The sequence below is a fragment of the Ornithorhynchus anatinus genome, chromosome 7 (assembly GCF_004115215.2).
Source record: "Ornithorhynchus anatinus isolate Pmale09 chromosome 7, mOrnAna1.pri.v4, whole genome shotgun sequence".
NCBI lineage: Eukaryota > Metazoa > Chordata > Mammalia > Monotremata > Ornithorhynchidae > Ornithorhynchus > Ornithorhynchus anatinus.
This window is the reverse complement of record NC_041734.1, coordinates 34,356,520-34,383,476: the sequence shown is the minus strand read 5'-3', so window position 1 is coordinate 34,383,476 and position 26,957 is coordinate 34,356,520. Positions and strand designations below refer to the sequence as shown.

The window sequence follows — 26,957 nt, the reverse complement described above, 5'->3', positions numbered from 1 at the left end:
CTTCTCTGTGCCTCAGTTAACTCATCATAAAATGGGGATTGGTACTCTGAGCCCCAAGTGGGACAGGGACTGCGTCCAACCCAATTTGCTTGTAACCACTCCAGTGCTTAGTACAGTGTCAGGCACATAGTAAGCACTTATATACCACAGTGATTATTATTATTATTATTATTATTATTAATAAAACTCAGTAATTGGTTAGTATAGTCCTAGTTTGGCTTGGAGGAAGAGTGGGGCCTAGTGGAAAGAGCCTGGGCCTGGGAGTCAGAAGATCTAGGTTCTAATCCTGGCTCTACTTCTTGTCTCTGTGACCTTAGGCAAGGCACTTAACTTCTCTGTGCCTTAGTTTCCTCATTTGTAAAGGAGGGATTCAATACCTGCTCTCCCTCCTCCTTAGACTGTGAGTCTTATTCTTTTATTCAGTAGTATTTATTGAGCGCTTACTGTGTGCAGAGTACTGTACTAAGGGCTTGGAATGTACAATTTGGCAACAGAGACAATCCCTGCCCAATGACGGGAACAGGGACTGTGTCTGACCTGATTAACTTTTATTTTCTCCAGCCCTTAGGAGAGTGGCTGGGCACACAGTAAGTGCTTACAGAGATAACAAAAAAATGCCACATAGTAACTGGAATAGCGCTAGATACACATTGTCTTGCCATATGTTGTTTAGTCTTTACTGACCCATAGTAACACTACGGATGCATCTCTCCAGAACGCCTCACTCACCATTTGCAATCATTTTGGTAGTGGATCCATAGAGTTTCCTTAGTAAAAGTACGGAAGTGGTTGACCATTGCCGCCTTCCGCGCAGTAAACTCGAGTCTCCACCCTCAACTCTCTTCCATGTCACTGCTGCCCAGCATGGGTGAGTTTTGACTTGTAGCAGATTGCCTTCCACTTGCTAGCCACTGCCCAAGCTAGGAATGGAATGGGTAGGCCTCTGCTTGACTCTCCCTCCTGTAGCTGAGACTGGTAGAGTCCTGGTAATGCCCCAGGTGCAACCCTGAGAGGGGTGGGTACATATTAAGTGCTTACAAATATAACAGAAAAGTACCACATAGTAAGTTGCATTAATTTATTCATTGCTGTTCATTACTACTATTTATAATTATTTGTTAAATTATTTGTTCATATTAATATCTGTATCCCTTTCTAGTCTGAAAGCTTGCTGTGGTCAGGAAACATGTCTACCAACTCTGTTTTATTGTATTCTCCCAAGTGCTCAGTATAGCACTCTGCACACAAAGCATTCTGTAAACACCATCGATGATATGCGGCTAAAAATACCATAGTTATAAATGTGTTTCCTGTTTTTGAATGTTTACGGAGCAGAAATGAGGCTGGAACACTGAGATACCTCTACTAAGTTTCTCTAATGGCTTGGACGTCTGCAAACAAACACAAAAAGGGTGATACCCAGAACATTGAGAACCACCATGATGTGTGCTTTCCTTATCTGTTTTGCCTAGAACTTTGCCAGGGAATTAGGGAACGTTTCTCCAACAACAAGAAACTCTATGGACAAAAAATCCTTCCTGGGTCAGAAGAAATGGCTCATTCACATGCCTGTCTGCAAACGGCACCAGAATGGATGTTTACTGCACTGAGAGCTTTCATTAATGCAGAATTTGGCAAGAACAAAACCACCATGGTGGAGAAGAACTGGGTATATTTGTTCCTAAATTTTAACTAGTTGGTTCCTTAGCCCAGACCTCCTCCCAATCTTCCTCTGACAAGAATTCAGAAAAGGAAGTCTATCAGCCCCAAGAGGGTGAAAGCCAAAGGAAGAGCCAGTTCCAACGATTCCAGCGCAAAGTCAACAGTAGTCAGAAAGAACAGGTCTCTGGGACCAAGTCTGGACACACAGAAATGTCTCAGCAGCAGCAGTGGGTCTCTCACCTGGCTGTGGCACAGGGCTTCAGCCTCATTCAGCCTGCTGTCTTCATCCGCCCCCTTGTTTTCATCACTGCCTCCTCCAGGGAGAAAGAGGGCCTCACCTGTGACATACATAAAGTATTAGGTCATCCTAGACCCGAAGCTCTTTGTGGGCAGGGACTGTGTCTACCACCTCTGTTATACTGTACTCTCCCAAGTGCTTAGTCTAGAGCTCTGCACACAGAAAGCGCTCAATAAATACCATTAATGGATTGATTAATTGAGACTAAAGATCATCCCTTCTGCTCCTTCTTGGAATTCTGGGAGACAAAAGCAGCACACAGACCAGACTAATGAGTGGTACTCAGGAGAGGGAGTTGCCCTAGTGAGCAGAGAATGTGTCTGTATATTGTTATATTGTAATAATAATGTTGGTATTTGTTAAGTGCTTATTATGTGACAAGCACTGTTCTAAGTGCTGGGGTAGATACAAGGTAATCAGGTTGTCTCATGACGGGCTCACAGTCTTTATCCCCACTTTACAGATGAGGTACTTGAGGTACAGAGAAGTCAAGTGACTTGGCTAAGGTCACATTGTACTCACCCAAGTGCTTAGTAGAGTGCTCTGTACATAGTAAGTGGTCAGTAAATACCACTGGTTGACTGGCTGCAGGGAAATTAATCAATAAATCAGTCACTGACATTTATTTAGAATTTATAGTGTGCTGAGCACTGTACTAAGTGCTATAGTGGAGTTGGTAGACATGATCCCTGCCTTCCAGGAACTACTATCCAATGGAGAAGACAGACGATTCATTGGTCCTAAGAAGAGCTGCCTGCCTACACTGGCAAAGTACAGGAGGTTTAAGTCTCATTGTGGATTTCTGGGCAAGGATCAGTAGAAGAAAGAACGTATTATGACTTCAGTCTCGAAAGATACAGACTGGAATGGGGTGTGATTGAAGTTAAAAAAATCAAGACGAGGGTGGTCAGAATTCCATTTCTCCAAATTGCACAACACTAGAATGGGGAGGCCCCTTCTGAAAGGGTTCTACACTGTAAGCTAGAATTTAAGCTCCTTGTGGGCAGAGAATGTGTCTCCCAACTCTGATATATTGTACTCTCCCAAGTATTTAATACAGTGCTCTGCACACAGTAGACACACTCAATAAATACCATTGATTGATTGACTGATTGGAGGCAGGTTCAAACAAACCAAATGAAACACTTCTCCATGAAGAAGTGAAGGCGACTGAAAGTACAAGTAGGTTCAAGGCAGGGAGGTTCTGGCTAGAACTATCAATCTATGGTCCCCACTGGGTTACTAGAGGGCAAAATTACAGTTCTGGCCAAATCATCCCTAACCTTGAGGATGGATATATAGAGGACAACAATCACACAGTCTCTCCAAGCAAGCACTTTGTTACTCGCCCCAGCCCCACAACACTTATGTCCATATCCTTATACTCTTCTTTTTCTCCTTTCTGTAATTCATTCCAATGTCTGTTTCCCCTTTTGCTCCTTCAAGGTCGTGCCTATGAACTCTATTATATTGCACCCTGCCAAGAGCTTGGAAAAGTGTAATATAACAATGAAACAGATAGATTCCCTGCCTATAATGAACTTTTAGTCTAGAGAGGGAAACAGATATTAATATAAATAAATATAAATGAAATATAAATAAACAATATACATAAATTACACATATGTACATAAATGCTGTGGGACTAGGAAGGGGGACAAATAAAGGGGGAAAGTCAGAGAGATGCAGAAATGAGTGGAAGAAGAGGAAAGGAAGGTTTAGTCATAGATGGCCTCTTGGATGAGATGTGCCTTCAATAAGGCTTTGAAGGTAGGGAAAGTAATTGTCTGTTGGAGTCATTCATTCACATTTATTTAGTGCTTACTGTGTGCGGAGCACTATACTAAGCGCTTGGGAGAGTACAAAAGAATAAATGGACACACTCCCTGCCCACAGTGAGCTTACAGACTGGAGGTGGGGAGACAGACAATAATATAAATAAATAAATTACAGATATGGACATAAGCACTGTGGGGCTGGAAGCAGGAAAGAACAAAGGGAGCAAGTCAGAGTGATGCAGAAGGAGTGGAAGAGGAGAAAAAAGGGGGCTTAGTCAGGAAAGGTCTCCTGGAGGAGATGTGACTTCAGTAAGGCTTTGAGGGTGGGAAGAATAATTGTCAGATTTGAGGAGGGAGGGTGATTCAGGCCAGAGGGAGCAGATGGGCGAAGAGTTGGCGGGGAGATGGCTGAGATGCCCACACAGCTATTGGGCTCCTGAATTAGGAGGCATACAGGAGGGCCTCTGAACCACTGAATGAATCACTTGGCTAATAAAACATCTTTTAAAGTCTTTTCCCTCCTTCCCTCGTCTGTGAAGTAGTAACAGCTGTCTCTGTCAAAGGGTTATTTTAAGATTTCTTGAGAGGAGAGCTGGCAGGGAATATGTCCACCAAATCCATTATACTGTACCCTACCAAGCACTTAGTAGAGTGCTCTGCACACAGTAAACACTCAATAAATACCACTGATTGATTGATTGAGGCGCTATATCATCTCTGTGCAGGGTTATTCCATTTCTCAGCATGAGACTCAATACTTCAGTGTGTGTTTATAGTTCCTTAGCATTTCTTCTCATCTTATGCTGTCAAGTCATCGCTGACCCATAGTGACTACATGGACACATCTCTCTCAGAATATCCCACCTTCATCTGCAATTGTTCTGGTAGTATATTTCATAGAGTTTTCTTGGTAAAAATATGGCAATGGTTTACCATGCCTTCTTCTTTGCAGTAATCTTGATTATATTTATTGCTATTGTTCTGGTCTGTCTGTCTCCCCCGATAAGATTGTAAGCCCGTCAAAGGGCAGGGACTATATCTGTTGACCATTTGTACATTCCAAGAGCTTAGTACAGTGCTCTGCACATAGTAAGTGCTCAATAAATACTATTGAATGAATAATCTTGAGTTTTGGCCCTCAACTCTCTCCCAGGCGCTGTTGTGCAGCAAAAGTGAGTTTTGACTTGTAGCAGATTACTTTCCACTTTCTAGCTACTGTCCAAGCTAGGAATGGAATGGAATTGATGATCCTCTGCATGGAATCGACAGGCCTCTGCTTGACTCTCCCTCTTGTAGCCAAGCCTGGGAGAGTACTGGAAACTCTCCAGGGCATCCCAAGAAGGGGTTAGCGTCGCTAAGTGAGTTTTTACCCTCCTATCAGACTCTGACATTGGGTATGCATTGTTCTCTATCCTTTCCCAGTAAAGAATTAGTCTGAAGGTGCTCAGGGTGTTTTGTGCTATCCTTGTATTGCACCGCACATTCAGAACACCATGTCCCAAGACCAAGACCCATTCAGTGTAGCCTTTCCAGAGATGCCATGATTCTTGGTATGGGAACCTTCTTGCTAATGATATGATAACAATAACAAACACAAAAACTTACTGTTCAGCTCTGGCAGACTATAAACCTTGTTGTGGAGGCCTAAAAATAAATGAAAAAATCCCCATTGACAAAGATATAGTCATCAGAGTTGCCACATGTGGGAATCAGTTTATGAACCTCGTTCCAATCTATTCTTTCTCCATTAAGTTAAGCACTGTGCAGCCAGCTTTCATATGCAGGCAGGCAGGCAGCCCAAAGGATTAGAACAATCATTGGCTTTTGTGTTTGACGCTTTTGGGGGTTCAGGAAATACTTAACCTCCACAGTTTGTAAGACTCGGGACACTGCTCATTGGAAAACACAATCCTCTTTGTTTTCAGCTCAATTAAACTCCTACCTCATACGATGAAAAGACCAAGGAGGGCCTTTTCTAAAATTCTTGGCAAGCGCGTTTGCCTTGATATAAATTCAGAAAGCAACAGATAGAAAATTAAATACTTCAGTACTTCTGGATTCTTCTCCTATGTACTTTTAGTTAACTCAGTGAATAAAAAGCGTGTTGTATACGATATGTTACACAGTCCTATTTTCCCCTAGAGTATTAGATCTTTGCAATTATACATAGACGGGATGCTCTGAAAGGAAAAGTTAACTGATGTCTCCAGCAGGGTGTAGGGGGAGGATGTAACTTTAATCTGTGCGACGCTGCCATCTCCTGGCAACTTTCAATACGAATGATGTACAGTTGAAACCCCTGAGACTTTGTTCACATCAGATTTTGATGACCATATGCACCAATTTGGGAGGACCAGCCTAGAAATTCGAGACCCTACCAGCCACCTGTTTTAGGTACCCTCCTCTTTAAAAATGAAACGTGGTTACTTGATTGGCATATGTCTCTCCCGAGAGAGGCAGCTTGGCCTGGTGGATGGAGCACAGGTCTGGGAGTCAGAAGGCCTGGGTTCTAATCCCAGCTCCGCCATTTGTCTGCTGTGTGACCTTGGGCAAGTCACTTTACTTCCCTGGGCCTCAGGTACCTCATCTGGAAAATGGGGATTAAGACTGAGCCCCGTGTGGGACAGGAACTGTGCCCAACCTGACTAGCTTGTGCCTATCTTAGTGCTTAGAATGGTGCTTGACACACTGTAAGCACTTTATATATGCCATCGTTAATATTATTATTATGGGAGATAGTGTAGGGGGAGGGAAATGCATACCAAGTAAGAAATATAACCTGGGCATTATCCTCAACTCATCTCTCTCAACCAACCTACACATTCACTTTGTCACCAAATCCTCAACCGTCACATCACTAAAATCTGACCTTTCTTCTCCATCCAAACTGCTACTATGTTGATAGAAGTACTTTTTTATTATATATATTAAGCGCTTACTGGGTGTCAGGCACTGTACTAAGCTCTGGAGTAGAACAAGCAAATCAGGTTGGACAAAGACCATGTCCCACATGGGCCTCACAGTTTTAATCCCCTTTTACAGATGAACTAACTGAGGCAAGGAGCATTTAAGTGACTTGCCTAAATTCTTAAATCAGACAAGGATTGGAGCCAGGATTAGAACCCAGTTTCTTCTGACTCCCAGGCCCTTAGTCTATCCACTAAGCCATATTACCTCAGCTTCCTCGCTGATATCCCTGCCTCTATCTCATCACAATCCAGTCCATACTTTACTCTGGTATCTGGATCATTTTTCTAAAAAAAAATTCAATCCATGTTTCCCCACTCCTCAAAAACTTCCAGTGGTTGCCCATCCACTTCTGCAACTAACAGAAACTCCTTATTGTCAGCTTTAAAGCACTCAAACAACTTGCCCCTCCTATCTTACCTCATTGATTTCCTCTTACAACCCAGCATGGTCACTTCACTCCTCTAACACCAACCTACTCACTGTCCCTCAATCTCGTCTACCTCACCACCATCCCCTTTCCCATGTCCTGCCTTATGCCTGAAACTCCCTCCTCCTTCCCATCTGACAGTCCCCCACTTTCCCTACCTTCAAAGCCTTATTGAAATCGCAACTCCTCCAAGATGCCTTCTGCAACTAAGTCTTTATTTCCCCTACTCTCTCTCCCTCCTGTGTAGCTCTTGCACTTGGATTTGTACCCTTTTTTCACTCCACTCTCAGCTCCACAGCACTTAGATCCGTAATTAATTTTACTGTTCATCTCTCCCTCTAGACTATAAGCTTTTTGTGGGCAGGGAATATGTCTACCAACTCTGTTGTATTATATTCTCTCAAGCGCTTCGTATAGTGCTTTGAACACAGTAAATGCCCAATAAATGCGATTGATTGGTTGGAGAAGACCAGGAAGGGGGATGGAGGAACTGGAGGGAAGGGAGGAGCTGGATAGGAAAGGATGGGTCCAGCTTGGGGCTCCACTGCCAACCACCTCACTGGCTCTTGTGCTTGGACCGCACAAGGCCCAGGTCCAGGGTCAATGCCACTGCCTTCTGTCGATGTCACTCAAGTGTTTATTGCCCCAGGCCAACTGGCTCATCTGGTGAATACTGGATTGGAGGCTGCAGCAACAGATGGTGGAAGATAGTATAGCAGCTGAGAAGCAGCAGGGCCTAGTGGATAGAACCCAGGCCTGAAAGTCAGAAGGGCCTGGGTTCGAATCCTGTCTCTGCCACTTGTCAGCTTTGTGAACTTGGACTAGTCACTTCACTCCTCTGTGCCTCAGTTACCTCATCTGTAAATTGGGGATTAAGACTGTGAGCCCCATGTGAGACAGGGACTGTGTTCAACCTGATTAGCTTGCATCTACCCCAGTGCTTAGACAAGTGCTTGACACATAACAAGCACTTAACAAATACCATCATTATTATTACTGGCTGAAGGCAAATACCTTAGTCCCTTTCATCATTGCTCCCTCTTCTCAGTTCTAATTCCGGCTCTGCCATTTGGCTGTTGCGGGACCTTGGGCAACTCACCCAACTTGGACCACCCCCTTCTCCTAGAAACGTTACCCAAACTTGACTTCAGTGCCACTGTCTTCTCTTGGTTCTCCTCTTATCTCTCTGGCCGTTGCTACTTAGTCTCTTTCATGGGGGCCTCCTCCTCCTCCCACCCTCTAACTATGGGAGTTCCTCAAGGGTCAGTTCTGGGACCCCTTCTATTCTTCATCTACACTCATGGACAACTCGTTCTCTCCAATGGCTTCAACTACTATCCTTATGTGGATGATCCTGAAATCTACATCTCCAGCCCTGCTCTCTGTCCTTCACTGCAGACTCGCATTTCCTCCTGCCTTCACTGCCTTCAAGACATCTCTACTTGGATGTCCCAAGACACCTCAAATTAAACGTGTCCAAAAACGACCTTCTCACCTTCCCTAGTCCTCCCATTGTCTTTTCCATTGCTGTAGGCAACATTACTATCCTCCATCTCTTCCAAGCCCAAGATTTTGACATTGTCCTCCACTCATCTCTCTCATTTGACCCACATATTCAATATCACCAATTCTGAGAGTTCTACTTTCACAACATTGCTAAAATCCACCCTTTCCTCTCCATCAAACTTCTACCATGCTTATCTAAGCACTTAGCATATCCCACATGGATTACTGAACCAGCCCCCTTGATGACCCTCCTGCCTCCTGTCTCTCCCCACTGAAATCCATAATGCTCCCTTTCATCAATCATTCAGTGGTATTTATTGATTGTTCATTGTGTGCAGAGTTACTGTAGTAAGCATCTGGGAGAGTATGATATGACCGAATTGGTAGACCTGTGCCCACAACGAGCTCACAGTTTAGACTTCATCCTTTGAAGTCTCTGGTCATAGGGTGGGTTGGGTGGTCTCTGATCTTGGCATAGTAGATAGAGCATGAACCTTGGAGTCAGAAGGTCATGGGTTCTAATCCTGCCTCCACCACATGTCTACTGTGGGATCTTGGGCAAGACCCTTGACTTTTCTGTGCCTCACTTACCTCATCTCTAAAATGACAATTGAAACTATGAGCCCCAAATGGGACATAGACTGTGTCCAACTTGATTTGACTGTATCTACCCCAACACTTAGTACAGTGCCTGGCATATTGTAAGTGCTTAACAAATATCATCACGGTTATTAACTCAGTCCTCTGCACACAGTAAACATTAAAAAAATAGCACTGACTGATCAATTGATTGATTGACAGTATTTGGCTCCAAATATATGTTTAACAAATATCACAATTATTAATATAATTACTTTTTTCCATTCTCACTTTGCCTCTCCCTGTAAGACAACCCCTGATTTAAGTGCTCCGGATCCCCTAAAGCCATAACCCAACCCTACCTAGGCTAATAATATGCCTTGAGCACAACAGAGTTTCCTTTTAAACTATACACCTTTGAAAGTTGTATTTTGCTGGGCTCTGACATTTGTTTTCACAGTGCCTGGTCTTGTGTTCAACATTCCGTCTTGCATTATGATCTTTCCTAAGTCTATGCTTCAACGTTCACACCAGTCCTCATGGTTGGAGTCCTCTAGATGGAAATCTTGTGGAGGGCAGGGAATATCTACTAACTTTGGGATACTGTACTCTCCTAAGTGCTTAATACAGAGCTTGCATATAGTAAGTGCACAATAAATATGGTCGATTAGTAGTTGCAGGCCTGGCTTATTTTTTGGCTTCCAGTGTGGCTTGAAGTCCATACCTGTACCATTCGAGGTTTTGAGATTGTGTTTTACTGAATCTTTAAACCCTTCCCTCTCACCGTCTTTCTTATGATCCTTCTGTGGCAGTTCAGCAAGCCATATTAACAAACCTTCACCACTGGTACTTACAAATGACAACTCAAATTCAGTAGCATTTGCCAGCATCTGTGTGTCCACACACCTATAACCCACACTGTCTCTGTCCCTAGGTCTGCTTCTTTTTGAGTACCTGTTTAATTACAATTTAATTACATCCAGAAGAAAGTGAGTGGTCCAGGAATCCTATCTGCTACCCTATCCCCTCCACTTCCCCTGTCTCTCTTGTAGCTACCCCCGAGCTTAGCACAGTGGTTGGCACTTAGTAAGAACTTCACAAAAACTTATTTTTAGGGAATTTATTAAGTGCTTACTATGTGCCAGGCACTTTACTAAGTGCTGAGATAGATACAAGCTAATCAGGTCGGACACAGTCTTTGTCCCACATGGACCTCACAGTCTTAATCCCCATTTTACAGATGAGGGAACTGAGGCACAGAGAAATGAAATGACTTGCTGAAGGTCACACAGACAACTGGCAGAGCTGGTATTAGAACCCAGGTGCTTCTGTCTCCCAGGCCCCTGCTCTATCCACTAGGCCACTGCTTCTCATGCTTCAATTGTATTCTTACCATTATTGCTATTATTAATAACATTACCTAAAAAGGTCGAGTTTGTTTTCGATCCATGCTGCAGCCTTCCATAGAGAGAGTGCAAGACTTTGGCACTCCCAAAATGCTTAAAACGAGCTTGCACATGTTGGTAGTACCACTCCAGGGAGCCAATCTTCAGAACCCTATCCGGAAGAGAAGGAAACAGGTGTAAGGTGGTCTGGCCAGACTCCCGGAGCCACTTGTCTCTACTACCCAGAACAGCTCTCCTGGAACACCTGGCCCTAACCCTCACCTGGCCAGCTGGCAAGGATGACAGACCCAGCCTCCTTCTGGCTGGGTGAAACTGCTGCAGCATTTGCAGGTGTGGAGGAGACAGACCAGGCATTGCCGTTTACTGTTGATGAGGAATTTGTAAGGCCGCAAACAGTGGATGCAGTGAGTTTCACTTAGGTGGGCTTGGTCTGAAAGCAGCTCCCGCTTGGTGCTTTCTTTCTTGATCTTGCCTTTAAGTTTCCTTTGAAAAATAGCAGAAACAAGAAATGACTGAATCTGGGCAGACCCTGGATCTTGGGAAACATTTCCTGAAAGACAGCCAGAATACACAAATGATGGTACTATATACACATATATGTGCTCACACATATACAAACAACTATTTCAAAGACACAATCCAACACGAATACACTCTCCCCACCTCCCACACACAAATTGACACATACACAAAGACACAACCAAATGTAATCAGTCCCAGCCAATCAATCTAGGCCTCTTGACAATGGGACAGTTATGCAGTGGTTGTGCTTGGGAGAGTGGGCAGAGGATAAGCCATGGACAGGGTGAGTGGGAGGGGTGGAAGTTGTGAGCAGCAAATATGAAGAACATAAGAACCATCACTTCTTTCCTGTTGCCTCTACCAACCATCAAAGATTTAAGCCAAATCAGGACTGGTTTCCAATTCTAAATGATAATCCTAGAGATCGCTTGGAATGGCTGAAGATCATGGGTTCTAATCCCGGCTCCACCACTTGTCTGCTGTACGGCCTTGGGCAAGTCATTTTATTTCTCTGGGCCTTCCTTACCTCATCTGTAAAATGGGGATTGAGACTGTGAACTCCACATGGGACAAATCCAACCCGATTTCCTTGTAACCACCCCAGCACTTAGTACAGTGCCTAGTGCATAATAAGTGCTTCACAAACACCACCATTATTATTATAATTATTATTATTATTGATTCCATCTACCACCATCATCATCAACGACAACGTCATTAGTTATTGAACTCTGTTGTATGCAGACCACTGAACTAGCCCTAGGGAGACAGAATAAAAGTAGAACACACCGTCCCTACCCTCAATGTACTTTCAACCTCCAAATTTACAGATGTGGGTGCCTTAAAATTAATTTAAGAAAGCCAACACTGCCTTCTTGTGGGTGTTGAGGAGAACAAAGATAGAAGAGCAGCCACATTCTGAAAAATTGATTTTTATTTGTTTTGATTTGACTATTCGTCAATTTGGTGGGTTTGATGGCAAATGATTTCCTGCTCCACCCCTGTTTCTCCTGTTCCACCCCAGCTTCTCCTGTTCCATTCTAACCTCTCCTGCTCCATCCCAGCCTCCTCACTCCATTCCAACCTCTCCTGTTCCAAAAATGGAAATTAGATTTAGGGCAGGAATAGTGATTGCCCATGAGAATCAATCAATCAATGGAAATTACTGAGCACTTACTGGGCGCAGAGCACTGGAATAATAATAATTGTGGTATTTTTTAAGCACTGACTGTGGGCCAGGCACTGTGCTAAGCGCTGGGGTGGATACAACCAAATGGGGTTGGGCACAGTCCCTGTCCCACATGGGGCTCACAGTCTCAATCTCCATTTTAGAGACAAGGGAACTGAGGCACAGAGAAGTTAAGTGACTTCCCTAAGGTCACTCAGCAGACAAATGGTGGAGCTGGAATTAGAACCCACGACCTTCTGTTTCCCAGGCTTGTGCTCTATTCACTAAGCCATGCTGCTTCTCAAGTGTACTAAGTACTTGGATGACTACAATACAAAAGAGTCGATAAGCCACGTTCCCTTCCCACGAGTTTATAATCTACAAAAGGAAACAGACATTAATACCAAAAAATGTCACAGATATATATGTTAGGGCCGTGGGGCTGAGAGTGGGGTAAATACCAGATGCCCAAAGGGCAAGGATTAAGATGCATAGACAGCACAGAATGGACTGGGAGAAAAGGACTTAATCAGGGAAGGCCTCCTGGGGGAGGTGTGACCTCAATAATGCTTTGAAGGTAGAGGGAGTGGTGGTCTGGGATATATGAAGGGGGAGGGAGTTCCATCCAAGAGGGAGGATGTGGGAAAAGGGTCAGAGGAGAGAGATTCACTTATTCATTCAATAGTATTTATTGAGCACTTACTACGTGCAGAGCACTGTACTAAGTGCTTGGAATATACAATTCGGCAACAGATAGAGTCAATTCCTGCCCAATGACGGGCGTACAGTCTAATCGGGGGAGACAGATGGACAAAAACAAGACAACATAATCATGATAAATAAAATCAAGGGGCTGTACACCTCATTAACAAAATAGGGTAATAAAAATCTATACAAATGAGCACAGTGCTGAAGCGAGGGGAAGGGAGAGGGGGAGGAGCAGAGGGAAAGGGAGCTTAGCTGAGGGGAGGTGAAGGGGAGAAAAAGGGAGGGAGCAGAGAGTGGAGGGGGAGCAGAGAGGGAGCAGAGGGATGAGGTTGGGACATAATGAGTAAGCTGGCTCTTGGGGAGTGGAGTGTGCAAACTGAGCTGGAGTAGAAGATCAGTAAGGTGAGGTAGATAAGGAATTTCTGTATTGTGTAGAACTGGATGAGCAACTGCTGGAGGTTTTTGAAGAGTGGGGAAACATGGGCTAAACGGTTTGGAAAAAAATGATCTGGGCAGCAGGGTGAAGTATGGCCTGGAATGAGGCTCTCCCACAGGACATAGGGAGGTCAGCGAGGTAGAAGATGCAGTAGTCAAGGAGGAATAGAATAAGTGCTTAGGTCAGTGAGAATGGGCCTGAGAGTCAGAAGGACCTGGTTTCTAATCCCAGTTTTGCCGCATATCTGCTGTGTGACCTTGGACAAGTCACTTAATTTCTCTGTGCCTCAGTTACCTCATTTGTAAAATGGGAATAAGAGTGTGAACCCCATGTGGGACAGGGACTGTGTACAACCTGATTAATTTGTGTCTACTCCAGGGCTTAGAACAGTGCTTGGCACCTAGTAAGCACTTAACAAGTTCCATTATTATTATTATCAGCACAGTAATCACTAGCATTAGAGTGATAGTCATTCCTCTGGCTGGGGGCTTTCTCTGAATCCTTAGGAGGATCATCATTCTCCCATCACTGAAGGGGAAAGATTTTCCACAAGGTCTTTTTAGAGAACTAGGGTGGGGAAGAAAGACATTAAAATATCACTATTGACTGCTGTGAACCTCTTGCTCTCCCTCCTCTCTCTTGCTGTGCATGGGTATGAGTGTTTACAATGAAGATCCAGGAATGTGCAGAACTGCCTTTGTGTTTACTGTCCCAGTGCAGGTGCTGAGTGTTTGACAACCCTTATGTCTGGCTCTGTACATGTACAACACAATCATAAATCATGGAAAACGGCTCTTTTCCCTAAACTTTGTTTGGACAGCTCACCCATGATCATGAACAATTTATATTCTGTTAAGTGGGTACTCGAGGAGGTGGAGGGAAATCATTTTTAACCCTGAGAAATACAAATAGTTGGAGAAACACACCGAGCATGGATGTTGTCTCAAACCTAAACTGTTTATACTGTTTTCCACAAATAAAAATCATGTTTCTGTTCTGCTTGCTTTTTAATCCAGTACAAATGTGGTCTCGGTTTGCATCTCTAGGGCCTGTTTGTGGGACTGTGTCATTCTGCTGAGATTAAGTGGAGAATAAATACTCCTACTGCTCTGGGACCACTGTCCACCCATTCTACCACAGTTTGCATCATTTGCTAAAATTGAATCAGGCTCAACCTTTCTCTTCAGGTCCACACAAGGAATGAATTTGTGATGGAGAATGGGAGAATGTTAGGGCTCTCAGCGGATGTGCTACTTATGGTTGTAGCTAAAAGGGGAGTGCTTTCCAAAAAACTCTCAATCTTTCAATCAGTAGTATTTTATTAATCACCTACTGCAAGCAGAGCACTGTACAAAGCACTTGAGAGAGGACAATAGAGTCAATCAAACAATAGTACTTATTGAATGCTTACTGTGTATAGAGCACTGTACTAAGTACTTGGAAGACTACAGTAGCAGGGTTTAGTGGATAGAGCATGGATCTGGAAGTCAGAAGGACCTGGGTTCTAACTCTGGCTCAACTACTTGTCTGCTGTGTGACCTTGGGCAGGTCATTTCACTTCTCTGGGCCTAAGGTACCTCAACCTAAAAGAGGACTGAATCTGTGAGCCCCATGTGGAACAGGGACTGTGTCCAACCTGATTTGCTTGTCTCCACCCCAGCATGTAGCACAGTGCCTGGTACATAGTAAGCACTTAACAAATACAATTATTATTATTATTATTACAATTCAACATATTTGGTAAACACATTTCCTGCCCACTTAGATCTTACAGTCTAGAGGGGGACATAGACATTAATATGAATAATTTATAGACATATACCTAAGTACTGTGGGATTAATAGGGTCCCTGCTCTCTAGGAGTTTACAATCTTTTTGGGAAAACAGATGCTAAAATGAATTTCAGGTATGAGGTAGTAATAAAGTGTAGAGATATCCACATAGGTGGTTCTGAGGGTAGGGAACACCCAAGTGGTTAGATAACATGGAAGTGTTGATGTGGCAGCTGGGGGAAATGAGGTTGAGTGATGCTAAATTAATCAAGAAAGTCCTCATATCAATCAATAAATCCCATGTATTGAGCACTTAGTGCATGCAGAGCACAATAATAAGCACTTTTGGGAGATTACAATGCAATAGACTGAATAGCAGTGTGGCCTAGTGGATTGAGCATGGGCCTAGGAATCAGAAGGCCCTGCTCCGCCTCTTGTTTCTTGTCTGACCTTGGACAAGTCATCTCGCTTTTCTGAGCCTTAGTTACTTCACCTGTAAAATGGGGATTAAGACTGTGAGCCCTCTGTGGGACAGGGACTGTGAACAACTCAATTATCCTGTATCTACCCCAGTGATTAGTACAGTACCTGGCATATGTCTTGTCTTATGCTCTCCAGTCAAGTCACCATGGACATACATCTTCCAAAATGCCCCACTTCCATCTGCAATTGCTCTGGTAGTGTATCCATAGAGTTTTCTTAGCAAAAATAGGGAAGTGGCTTACCATTGTCTCCTGCGCAGTGGACTTGAGTCTCCACCCTCGACTCTCTCTTATGTCGCTGCTGCCCAGCACAGGGGAATTTTGACTTATAGCAGATTGCCTTCCACTTGCTAGCCTCTGGCCAAGCTAGGAATGGAATGGATATGACTCTGCTTGACTCTCCCTCCCATAGTTGAAACTGATAGAGTACTGGAAACTATCCAGGTGCAACCTTGAGAGGGGAGCTTGGCACATAGTAAGTGCTTAAATACTATAATTATTATTATTATTATTTTTACAGTATACAGATATGATTTCTGCCCTTAAGGAGTTTATAATCTAGTGGAGATGAACATTAGAAAAATTACAGATAGGGGAAGCAATAGAATAAACTTAGAAGGACATAAGTGGTGGGGATATGTCAAAGTTGTTAGGGAAGTATTGACTCAAGTGGTCAGGCAACGCAGAAGGGAGGGCAAATAGGAAGGGGAAATGAAAGGTTAGTCAGGAAGGCTTCCTGGAGGGGATCTGATTTTGGTGGGGCTTTGAAGATGGGGAGAGTTCTGGTCTGTCAGGTATGAAGGGGAAGGTATCCAGTGAGAGTTCATAAAGCCCTCAGCTGTTCTGGCGCTTGGTTGGAGGCAGAAAGAAAGATCCTTGAACCATCACTGGACCTCAGTCAAGGGAGAGAAGACCCCATCTTGCTCTCAGATTCTGAGTGGGCCTCTTGGACAAGCTGGGAGAAGGAAGTTATTTCAGATATGGTGGCCTAGTGAGGTGAAAGGAACTCAAGAGGTATTGGTGTGTGTATGGTGGGGAAGCGAATATGGGTTTAAGTCTGGCCCACCCAGTGCACAAAGCTATCTTCTGCAGGGACACTGAACTCTCTCATCCCCTTGCTGTTGTTAGACCAGACTTGTATATCCATTAATTCACAGAATACATGGCCTAATGGAGAGAGCATGGGTCTGGGAGTCAAAAGGACTGGGATTTCAATCCTAACTCTGCCACTTGTGTGCTGTTTGACCTTGGGCAAGTCACTTCACTTCTCTGGGCCTCACTTACCTCATCTATAAAATGAGGATTAAGACTGTGAGGCCCACATGGGACATGGACTGTGTCCAACCTGATTAGCTTATGCCTACCTCAGAGCTTCATGCAGTGCCTGGTACATGTTAAGTGTTTAACAGATATCATAAAAAAGTTAGGAAAAAATAATCCTGTAAGTACACTATCTGGCCTTCAGGTGATTGTTTTCTTTTAAATGATCAACTCTGAGGCAAAACTGCAAACCCAGAGCTTGTGGTACACACCCAGGGGTTCCTCTGAATGAAAGCCCTGTCTGCCTTTATGAGACATTTGTCCACACCCTTTTCAACAGATTTCTTTTTCCTAACATATTCCATATAATTCATTCAAATTTACATTTCAGGGAACCAGAGCTTTCACTAAAAGAGTTACATATTTTTGGTACCACACCCAGCACTGTCACTGTTTAATAGCCCGTGTGCGCACACATGCACACACACCCTGTCAAATTAATCAACTGTGTGCCCATTATATTAATACTGGAGGCCAGATAATGGGATGCCATAGATTTCATTTTAACACTGTGAGGTTTTGGTCACTCTCAAAAGTTCTGTATGCACTTTTTTCAAAATAATATTTGTTAAGCTCTTACTATGTGTCAAGCACTGTTCTAAGTGCTGGGGTATAAAGGGTTATCAGGTTGGACACAGGCCCTGTCCTACATGAGGCTTACAGTCTAAGTAGGGGGGAATAAGATTTAATACCAATTTATAGTTGAGGAAACGGGGGGACAGAGGTTAAGTGACTTGCCCAAGATTACACAAGCAAGCAGTTGGAAGATCCGGGATTAGAACTCAGGTCCTCTGACTCCTAGGCTCTTGCTCTTTCCACTATAATAATATAATGATAATAATTATAATGATGCTATTTGTTAAGCCCTTACTATGTGCCAGGCACTGTTCTAAACTTTGGGGTGGATACAAGCAAATCAAGTTGAACACAGTCCCTGTCCCACATGGCTCACAGCCTCAATCTCCATTTTATAGATAAGGTAACTGAGGCACAGAGAAGTGAAGTTTCTTGCCCAAGGCCACACGGCAGGCAAGTGGCAGATCCGGGATTAGAACCCATGACCTGACTCCCAGGCCCGTGCTCTATCCACTGTGCCATGTTGCTTCCCCACGGCACTTCTGTACTTCAGAATACAACTCCACTGTTCATATGTGATGCTAATGCCACTGCTACAGAACCTGGATGTGTCTTCTGTAAGTAGTTTTGGCCCCAGGACCCTAAGAATTTCCTTCTGATTTCCTACCACAACTCAGCCTGCACACTTCGCTCCTCTAATGCCAATCTACTTACTGTACCTCGATCTCCTCTATCTTGCTGTTGACATCTCACCCTCATCCTGCCTCTGGCCTGGAACGCCTTTTCGTATCTGACAAATGATCATTCTCCCCATCTTCAAAGCCTTATTAAAAGCGTATCTCCTCCAAGAGGCCTTTCCCCACTAGGTCCTCCTTTCCTCTTCTCTCACTACCTTCTTTGTCACCACTGCAATTAGATTTGCACCCTTTATTCACCCTTCCCTCAGCCCCACATCATTTACATACATATTTGCAATGTATTCATTTAAATTAATTTTTGTATGCCTCTCTAATCTGTTAGCTCATTGTGTGTTTACATGTCTACCAACTCTGCTAAACCCTCCCAAGTGTTTAGTACAGTGCTTCTAAACACATTAAGCATTCAATAAGTATGATTGGTTGATTGATTAATGCAAGTATGGACACTACAATAGTTTATGGACCTTCAACTTGATATAGAGCCTAATGACCCAGTATTTCCTCTGTCTGTATGGTAGAATCAGATATTTCAACCTATTTTTGAGGATGCAACAAGCCATTTGAAAGTTCGAGTCAGAATATACTTCTGATTCATGAAACTCTTCAAGCTCAATGGGTTTAGAGCATTATCAAGCGTCTTTGATTCAGTTCAAGAACTGTCAAATGCTGACATTTGTGCTATAGACTGTAAGCTCGTTGTGGTCAAGGGATGTCTTTATTGTTATATTGTACTCTCAGCGCTTAGTACAGTACTCTACACACAGTAAGTGCACAATAAATATGAATGACTGGCTGACTGAGGCATATATATAGGAAAACTTGCAAATGTTCTACTTTGCAGTTCTGACTCTGCACTACTGAGCAACAGTGAATCCGATGACAACCAAAGTTATATGTTTCAGCCTACACCCAGAAACCCTTTTGCATATCCAAAGACTTCCACTGACGATATGGAAGCAAATGCTGTCATCAAATTCTGCTGCTTAGTATACGACCCGATGATACACAGATAGACATAGAAGTAGAAAACAAAATGAAAAAGACAGCGTGGCTTTTGGAAAAGTGACAGAGCAGGGAGACATTGGAGCAAAAGAAAGAAGACACATTCAGCTTCTTGAGCAGTTTCATTCTCCAAGGCCAACTGTACTAGAGAAAAAGCCCTGCTACAGCAAGCAACTAACTTCATGGGCACATAATGCCTAAGGAAATATTGGTCACACATTGGTTTTTTCAGCCACGCTTGCAGGCATCGATAAGATCTCTCTATCAGATTTCTTTGGAAACTTAAATCAGCTACATATACAATCCATCTCGTGATGAAGCTGCCAACAACAACAAAATATTCAGTACAACAAATAGGACGTGCTCCAAAATCTTAGCTGCTCCTGTCAAATGTTCAATGATGAATTTAAATTTGCTTAATGGTAAACCCAAATCTATTTACATTCCAAATTCCTTCTCCTTCCTATCCTCAAAGAAATCAGGCTTACTGGTAGCATTCAAGGAGGCACTTCCTTCTTAGACTCAGATACCTCCGATTAAATCTCTTCCTTCACTTTTGCCAAGCCCTACAAACGCTCACTGGGTGGGTAATGCTGGGAACTGGGTTCAGTGATTATTTGCCACTCTGGGCATTTCTGTTAAGGTGACAGTGGTGAGACCCTCTGGCCCCAAACCTGGTTCTTATACTTAATGCATACTGCGAACTCTTTCAGCCTCTGCTTTAAACATTGTATCCAACTTGCTTAGATGACCTTTTTCTTGGCTAGCCTATTTTCAGAGACATTTTTGTTTAGGAATCAGCAATTTCTATTATATTTCCAGCTCCTTTGGTGGTGTCAAGCAGAAGGGAAGCAGTGTGGATCAGTAGAAAGAACACGGGCCTGGGAGTCAGAGGACCTGGGGTCTAATTCCAGCTCTGCCACTTGTCTGCTGTTTGACCTTAACCAAATCACTTAACTTCTCTGTGTCTCGGTTACCTCATCTGTAAAATAGGGATTATGACTGTGAGCCCCTGTGGGACATGAACTGTATGTACAACTATGTACATATCTTTAAATTATATGCTTTATTTATTCCTATTAGTGTCTGTCTCACCCCCTAATTGTAAAGATTTTTTTTTCTGTATAGTATTTGTTAAGTGCTTACTATGTGCCAGGCTCTGTACTAAGCACTGGAGTAGATACAAACTAATTAGGTTGGACACAGTTCATTTCCCACATGGGGCTTATAGTCTTAATTCCCATATTACAGATCAGGTAACAGGACCAGAGAAATGAAGTGACTTGCCCAAGGTCACAAAACAAACAAGTGGTATAGCTAGGATTAGAATTTATGACCTTCTGACTCCCAGGCCCGTGCTCTATCCACTACGCTTGCCAGCCGTGTGACTTTGGGCAAGTCACTTAACTTCTCTATGCCTCAGTTACCTCATCTGTAAAATGGGGATTAAAACTGGGAGCCCCACGTGGGACAACCTGATCACCTCCTATCCCCCAGAGCTTAGAACAGTGCTTTGCACATAGTAAGCCCTTAACAAATACCAACATTTACACCATGAGAAGGAGAATGAAGGGGGCCAGTGAACTTCTCTGTGGGAATGATGTTTTCTGAACTCGTCTCTAAGGGAAGAATCTCCAGGGAACATCAATTCCATTTCCCCAGAGTCCCACACACCAAAGTTTCCAGATCCACAGTGAATTCTAAAGGATGGTTCACAGATTGGCTAAACACTGTGGCTGGCCTGCGTGAGTCTTGAGGAATGGTTTGAATGGGTCCTCCCACTTTGGAGACTGAGGTGGGGTTTCCCTAATTCCCGGTGGCATGGGCCAAACCACCATCTAGGTGGAGCCTGTGTGGCATGACAAATAACGTCTTTTCTGGGCCAGGAATGGTGTGCTGGTCTGAATGGAGGGCGGTTGGCTGAGTCAACGGGAAACTGACCCAGGATGTGGCAGTATTCCACCACAGACCGACTCATCGCTCCCACAGGGACCTCGCCCCCTCTGTCCCATCCCACCTACCAAAGAAAACCATTTGCTCTGGGGAACTCCATGTCCTTGGGAAATGCTTCACAGTCCAGACCCCCTGCCAGGATGCTTAATCCAAATGGAATCTTAATGGTGCCTCCCCTTCATGATTCACCATCAATCTGCAGCACTCCTTTATTTCAATTTACGGCAGAATCATTTCCTTCATGCCCATGAATGGTGTGATTTTGCCTTTTCCCAGACTGCTTAGATTCCTGGATTTCTTTAACAAACTTTTCAAGCCACATTATTTATTTGAAATCCCTTAAGGAGAAGATTGCTTGTTTCAGCAGTCAGGGGGCAGGGGGTGAAGGATATGGCTTTTTCCAGTCCTCTCAGCTCCTGGAGAAAGACCAGCAGCTGCCACCTGCAATCTCTGCTATCTCCTGGGGCCATCTTGAACAGCTGAACTGGGCTGGGGATGTGGTGGCACGAGGTAGGGGTCATTGGAGGAAGAGAGGGCTGGATGGCTGCTCACTCTAGTGGATTCAACGACTCAAGGCTCCAAAGGTGAAACCTCATTCGCTGTCACCAACCAGTTCTGGGGGTTGTGGACAAAGTGACCAGTATAAAGGAGGGACTTTCCTGGAGGATGGAGAGGTATTTGAGGGCTTCCAGAAGTGGAGCACAGTAGAAGGATCCTAGCCGGTAGCAGCAGGAGGGCATGAACACTGGAGGTGGGGAAGTCAGAAAGGAATCATAGAGTTGAGGAATGGTAGTCACTGATGAGGATGAGGGATGAGGTAAATGAAGCTGTGTGGCATAGTGTGACTGGGACTCAGAACCTGAGTTCTAATCCAGATCTGCCATTTGTCTGCTCTATGAATTTGGGTAATTTCCTTCACTTCTCTGTGCCTCAGTTTCTTCATTTGTAAAATGGGGATTCAATTTCCATTTTCCTTCCCCTTTAGACTGCCCATGTGGGACAGAGACTGAATCGTATACCTACTCCAGTCCTTAGTACACATGTGCTTGGCACATAGTAAGCACTAAACAAATACCAAAATTACTACAGGGCCCAAATGTGGATTTTTTCTCCTAGGAGTGGGTGAACAAAAGATATTACTTATGAATAAACTGAAACATTTCCTGTCTAATCAAAGACCCTTTGCTTTGATGATTATTCTGTTTTTCTCTGAAGTTTATTTTACATCCTGATCCTGCATACTAATTAGTGGGAGGGAGATAATTGTGGATACCTTACCATTCATTCAATAGTATTTATTGAGCACTTACTTTGTGCAGAGCACTGTACTAAGCACTTGGAATATACAAATCGCTAACAGAGACAGTCCCTGCCCTTTGACGGCTTACAGTCTAATCGGGGGAGACAGACAGTCAAGAACAATAGCAATAAATAGAATCAAGGGGATGAACATCTCATTAACAAAATAAATAGGGTAATGAAAATATATACAGTTGAGCAAACGAGTACAGTGCTGAGGGGAGGGGAAGGGAGAGGGGGAGGAGCAGAGGGAAAGGGGAGAAAAGAGGGCTTAGCTGAGGAGAGGTGAAGTGGGCAGTAGAGGGGGAGCAGAGGGAGCAGAGGGAAAAGGAGAGCTCAGTCTGGGAAGGCCTCTTGGAGGAGGTGAGCTTTAAGTAGGGTTTTGAAGAAGGGAAGAGAATTAGTTTGGTGGAGGTGAGGAGGGAGGGCGTTCCAGGACCACAGGAGGACATGGCCCAGCAGTCGACGGTGGGATAGGTGAGAACGGGGGATGGTGAGGAGGTGGGCGGCAGAGGAGTGGAGAATGTGGGGTGGGCAGTGGAAAGAGAGAAGGGAGGAGAGGTAGGAGGGGGCAAGGTGATGGAGAGCCTCGAAGTCTAGAGTGAGAAGTTACCATCTGCTTAAAAGCACTTTGCCCCCCCCCTTCCTTTCTCACCTCCCTGATTTCCAACCACAACCCAGCCCACACACTTCACTCCTCTAATGCCAACCTACTCACTGTACCTCGATCTCCTCTATCTTACTGCTGACCTCTCACCTACGTCTTACCTCTGGCCTGGAACACCCTCCCTCTTCATAACCAGCAGCTGATCACCCCTATTGAAGGGACATCTCCTCCAAGAGGCCTTCACCAATGAGGCCCTCATTTCTCCTCTCCTACTCCCTTCTGCAATGCCCTTGCACTTGGATTTGCACCGTTTATTTACCCCTCCCTCAATCCCAAAGCACTTATGTACATATCCATAATTTGCTTATATGAATTTCTGTATCCTTCTGTAGACTGTAAGCTTGTTGTGGGTAGAGAACATTTCCCCAACTGTTATTTCACACTCTCCCAAGTACTTAGTACAGTGCTCTGCACTGAGTAAACACTCAATAATTATGATCGATTATAATTATACAGAGATATATATGTGTGCTTATGAGTGTGTGGCTACACCAACAACTACAAAATAGGTCTTTGTTTTTGAAGATGACATTCTTGGTGGTGAGATCCCATCTATATGGGTGTGTGACTGAAACGTTGAGGTGTGGGACTGACACACCTTTCTACACTATGTGCCTGAAAAGATAGATTCTTCCTAGTGTGCATGGGACACTGTTTTTCATCACCATGAACCAGGGAGAGCAACCCCCTGTCCCACTCGATGATTGACAGGGTGGTCTGTCTGCTGCATTCTGCTCTTGGGTTGTAGAGTTTAAAACTTTATTTCACTTTGTCTTCCAGAACTAGTACATCACTTTTTTTTTCAGGCTTATCTCAATTCAGAGCATCATGCTGCCAAGCACCAGTTAGTTTGTGGAAGAGAGTTATTTGTGCAGGCTGACAATTATCTGTCCACTGAATGAGATGGAGCGAGGGACAGGAGGTAGGAACATTTTTCCATTCTCCCCAAACCACTCCAAGGCTCTAGAGAAGCAGCATGGTGTGGTGGATAGACCACGGACCTGGGAGTCAGAAGGACACAGATTTTAATCCCGGCTCCACCACTTGTCTGCTATGTGACCTTGGGCAAGTCACTTCACTTCTCTTGGCCTTAGTTACCTCATCTGTAAAATGGGGATTGAGACTGTGAGCCCCAGGTATGACAGGGGCTGTGTCCAATCCAACTGTAGTATAGTGCCTGGCACACAAGTGGGTACTTAGCAGATATGATTATTATTATTGTAATTATTATTATTATTCTGCCCATGATCTGTGGCTCTCTGATCCCAAGATGGCATTTAGAGGTTCCCTGATATGACTCTGCTGGTCCTTACTACTTGCTTAGAACAGTGCTTTGCACATAGTAAGCACTTAACTAATGCCATCATTATTATTAATAATAATGTTGGTATTTGTTAAGCGCTTACTATGTGCCGAGCACTGTTCTAAGCGCTGGGGTAGACATAGGGGAATCAGGTTGTCCCACGTGGGGCTCACAATCTTAATCCCCATTTTACAGATGAGGGAACTGAGGCACAGAGAAGTTAAGTGACTTGCCCACAGTCACACAGCCGACAAGTGGCAGAGCTGGGATTCGAACTCATGAGCCCTGACTCCAAAGCCCGTGCTCTTTCCACTGAGCCACGCTGCTTCTCCAAACTAGTAGTTATATTTTTTAAGGGCCAAGAACTGCATTCAACTCTGGGAGAGATTATAAAATATCCACATCAGACACAGTCTTAATCCCACGTGGGGCTCACAGTCCCAGTAGTGGGGGAAAACAGGTATTACATCCCATTTTACAAGATGAGGAAATTGAAACACAAAGAAGTGAAGTGACTTTCCCAAAGTCACACATCCAACATAGATAAATCAATTGAATTTATTGAGCACTTACTGTATGTGGACCACTGTACTTGGGAGAGTACTTGTGCTTGTGCAGAGTTGTGATAGAGTCAGGTTTGGAACCTCTCAGGCCCACACTCTTTCCACTAGGCCATGCTACTTCAAATTAGAGTTGAGGTTGAGATGGGATGGGAGCCCCTCCTGGCTCCCCTCTTCTTCTTTTCTCCCCTCTCTAACCATATCTTGCCTTCCTCTGGGTCTGAAGAGAACACTCTAAATCAATTGATCATATCAGTTGAGTGCTTACTGTGTGCAGAGCACTGTACTAAGAATTTGGATGTGTATCATATAACAGAGTTCGTAGACAAGCTCCCTTTGTCAGTGTGATAAGACTATGCGACTGACAATAATAATAATAACTGTGGGTTTTTTAAGCACTTACTATGTGCCAAGCACTGTTCTAAGCACTGGGGTATAAACAAGATAATCAGGTTGGACACATTCCCTGTTCCACATGGGGCTCATGGTGTTTATCCCTATTTTACAGATGAATAATAATAATAATTATGGTATTTGTTAAGCAATTACTATGTGTTGAGCACTGTTCTAAGGGCTGGGGTAGATACAGGGTAATCAGATTATCCCATGTGGGGCCCACATTTTTTAATCCCCATTTTTACAGATGAAGTAACTGAGGCACAGAGAAGTTAACTGACTTGCCCAAGGTCACACAGGAGACAAGTGGCAGAGTCAGGATTAGACCCCACATCCTCTGGCTCCCAAGCCTGTGTTCTTTCCACTAAGCCACGCTGAGATAACTGAGGCACAGAGAAGTTAAATGACTTGCCCAATGTCACAAAGCAGACATGGGGCTGATCTGGGATTAGAGCCCATTTCCTCTGACTCCCAGGCCTGGGGTCTTTCCACTAGGCCAAGCTGCTTCCTAAACCCTTTTGAACCATGAGCAGGCAAAGAGTGCCTTACTGCAATGTTGCATGTGTTCTGCACTGTGTCTGCTGCTGTTTTAGCTGCCAATATCACGAGCACAAAGAACGCAAAGATCGGGGCAGCCCATTACTGACTTTGTTGAATCATCAGGCCTAGGGCTGGATGCACTTACTCTAATCTTGCTTCCTCTTTCTTTCTCAGATCAAAGTCTCGTTGAACCACTTCCCACACATGCCTGGCTTCCTCATCAGTCAGCTTCGAAAGATCCAGTTTTCTTCCCATCTCAGCCTCTTTGTCAATCCAACACCTTAAAAAAGCAAAATCAACCCAGTCAGCAAGTGTCAGAAGATGCTAATTTTTAACTGCCCAGGCCAGAGCATATTTATCTAATTACCATCAAAGCCCCTTCCATGTAAAACCCCCTAAAACAGATTTTTCCATAAATGGTTTTGTGACAGGAGAGAGGAAAAGATGATGATACTGAATTTTAATGAATTAAATGATTTTCACAATGGACAAATATTACTTGGAGGCTTTTACAGATTAATTTTTCCTCTGAGTTTATTCTTTTTTTGGTTTTTATCAATAAATAAAATGCATCCACCACCCAGGAGTCAGGGCATGTTGATAACATTTTCAAATAAGCCTATTTCACTTAGTACAGTGCTCTGTGCACAGTGAGCACTGAATAGATACCACTGGTTGATTGAGTGATACAATGCAACCAGGTTGGACAGAGTCCATGATCCACATGGAACTCACTGTCTAAGGGAAGGGAGAGCAGGTATTTACTTCCCATTTTACAGATGGGGAAACTAAGGCCTAGAGAAGTTAAGTGACTTGCTCAAAATCATATAGCAGAAAAGTGGCAGAGCCAGGATTTAGAATCCAGGGCTCCTGACTTCCAGTCTCATGCTCTTGTCACTAAGCCAAGCCATTTTTAGGTGGCATTTAAG

The 26,957-nt window shown here is 43.9% G+C and overlaps 1 protein-coding gene and 2 non-coding genes across 7 annotated transcripts in view; all 3 read right to left on the bottom strand.

The window, feature by feature from the left end:
- MLPH (melanophilin) overlaps positions 1 to 26,957 on the bottom strand; it is an 89,577-nt gene that overhangs the window by 40,995 nt on the left and 21,625 nt on the right. For 4 of the 5 annotated variants that reach the window (XR_003760754.2, XM_029068250.2, XM_029068246.2 and 1 more), the window contains exons 2-6: positions 26,174 to 26,308; positions 10,888 to 11,109; positions 10,641 to 10,777; positions 5,344 to 5,382; positions 1,903 to 2,000 (exon numbers count right to left, since the gene is read on the bottom strand). Coding sequence is in view for 4 of the 5 variants with exons in the window: in XM_029068250.2 (XP_028924083.1) it covers positions 1,903 to 2,000; positions 5,344 to 5,382; positions 10,641 to 10,777; positions 10,888 to 11,109; positions 26,174 to 26,283 (606 nt within the window). In the remaining variant the exon portion in view is untranslated. The remainder of the gene's footprint in view (positions 1 to 1,902; positions 2,001 to 5,343; positions 5,383 to 10,640; positions 10,778 to 10,887; positions 11,110 to 26,173; positions 26,309 to 26,957) is intronic. The other variant, XM_029068249.2, reaches the window with a different exon arrangement.
- Positions 879 to 1,016, bottom strand: LOC114813418. The gene has a single exon (XR_003761138.1). It is a non-coding gene; the product is annotated as a small nucleolar RNA SNORA7 (small nucleolar RNA).
- On the bottom strand, positions 16,039 to 16,176 carry LOC114813512. Its single transcript, XR_003761229.1, has one exon. It is a non-coding gene; the product is annotated as a small nucleolar RNA SNORA7 (small nucleolar RNA).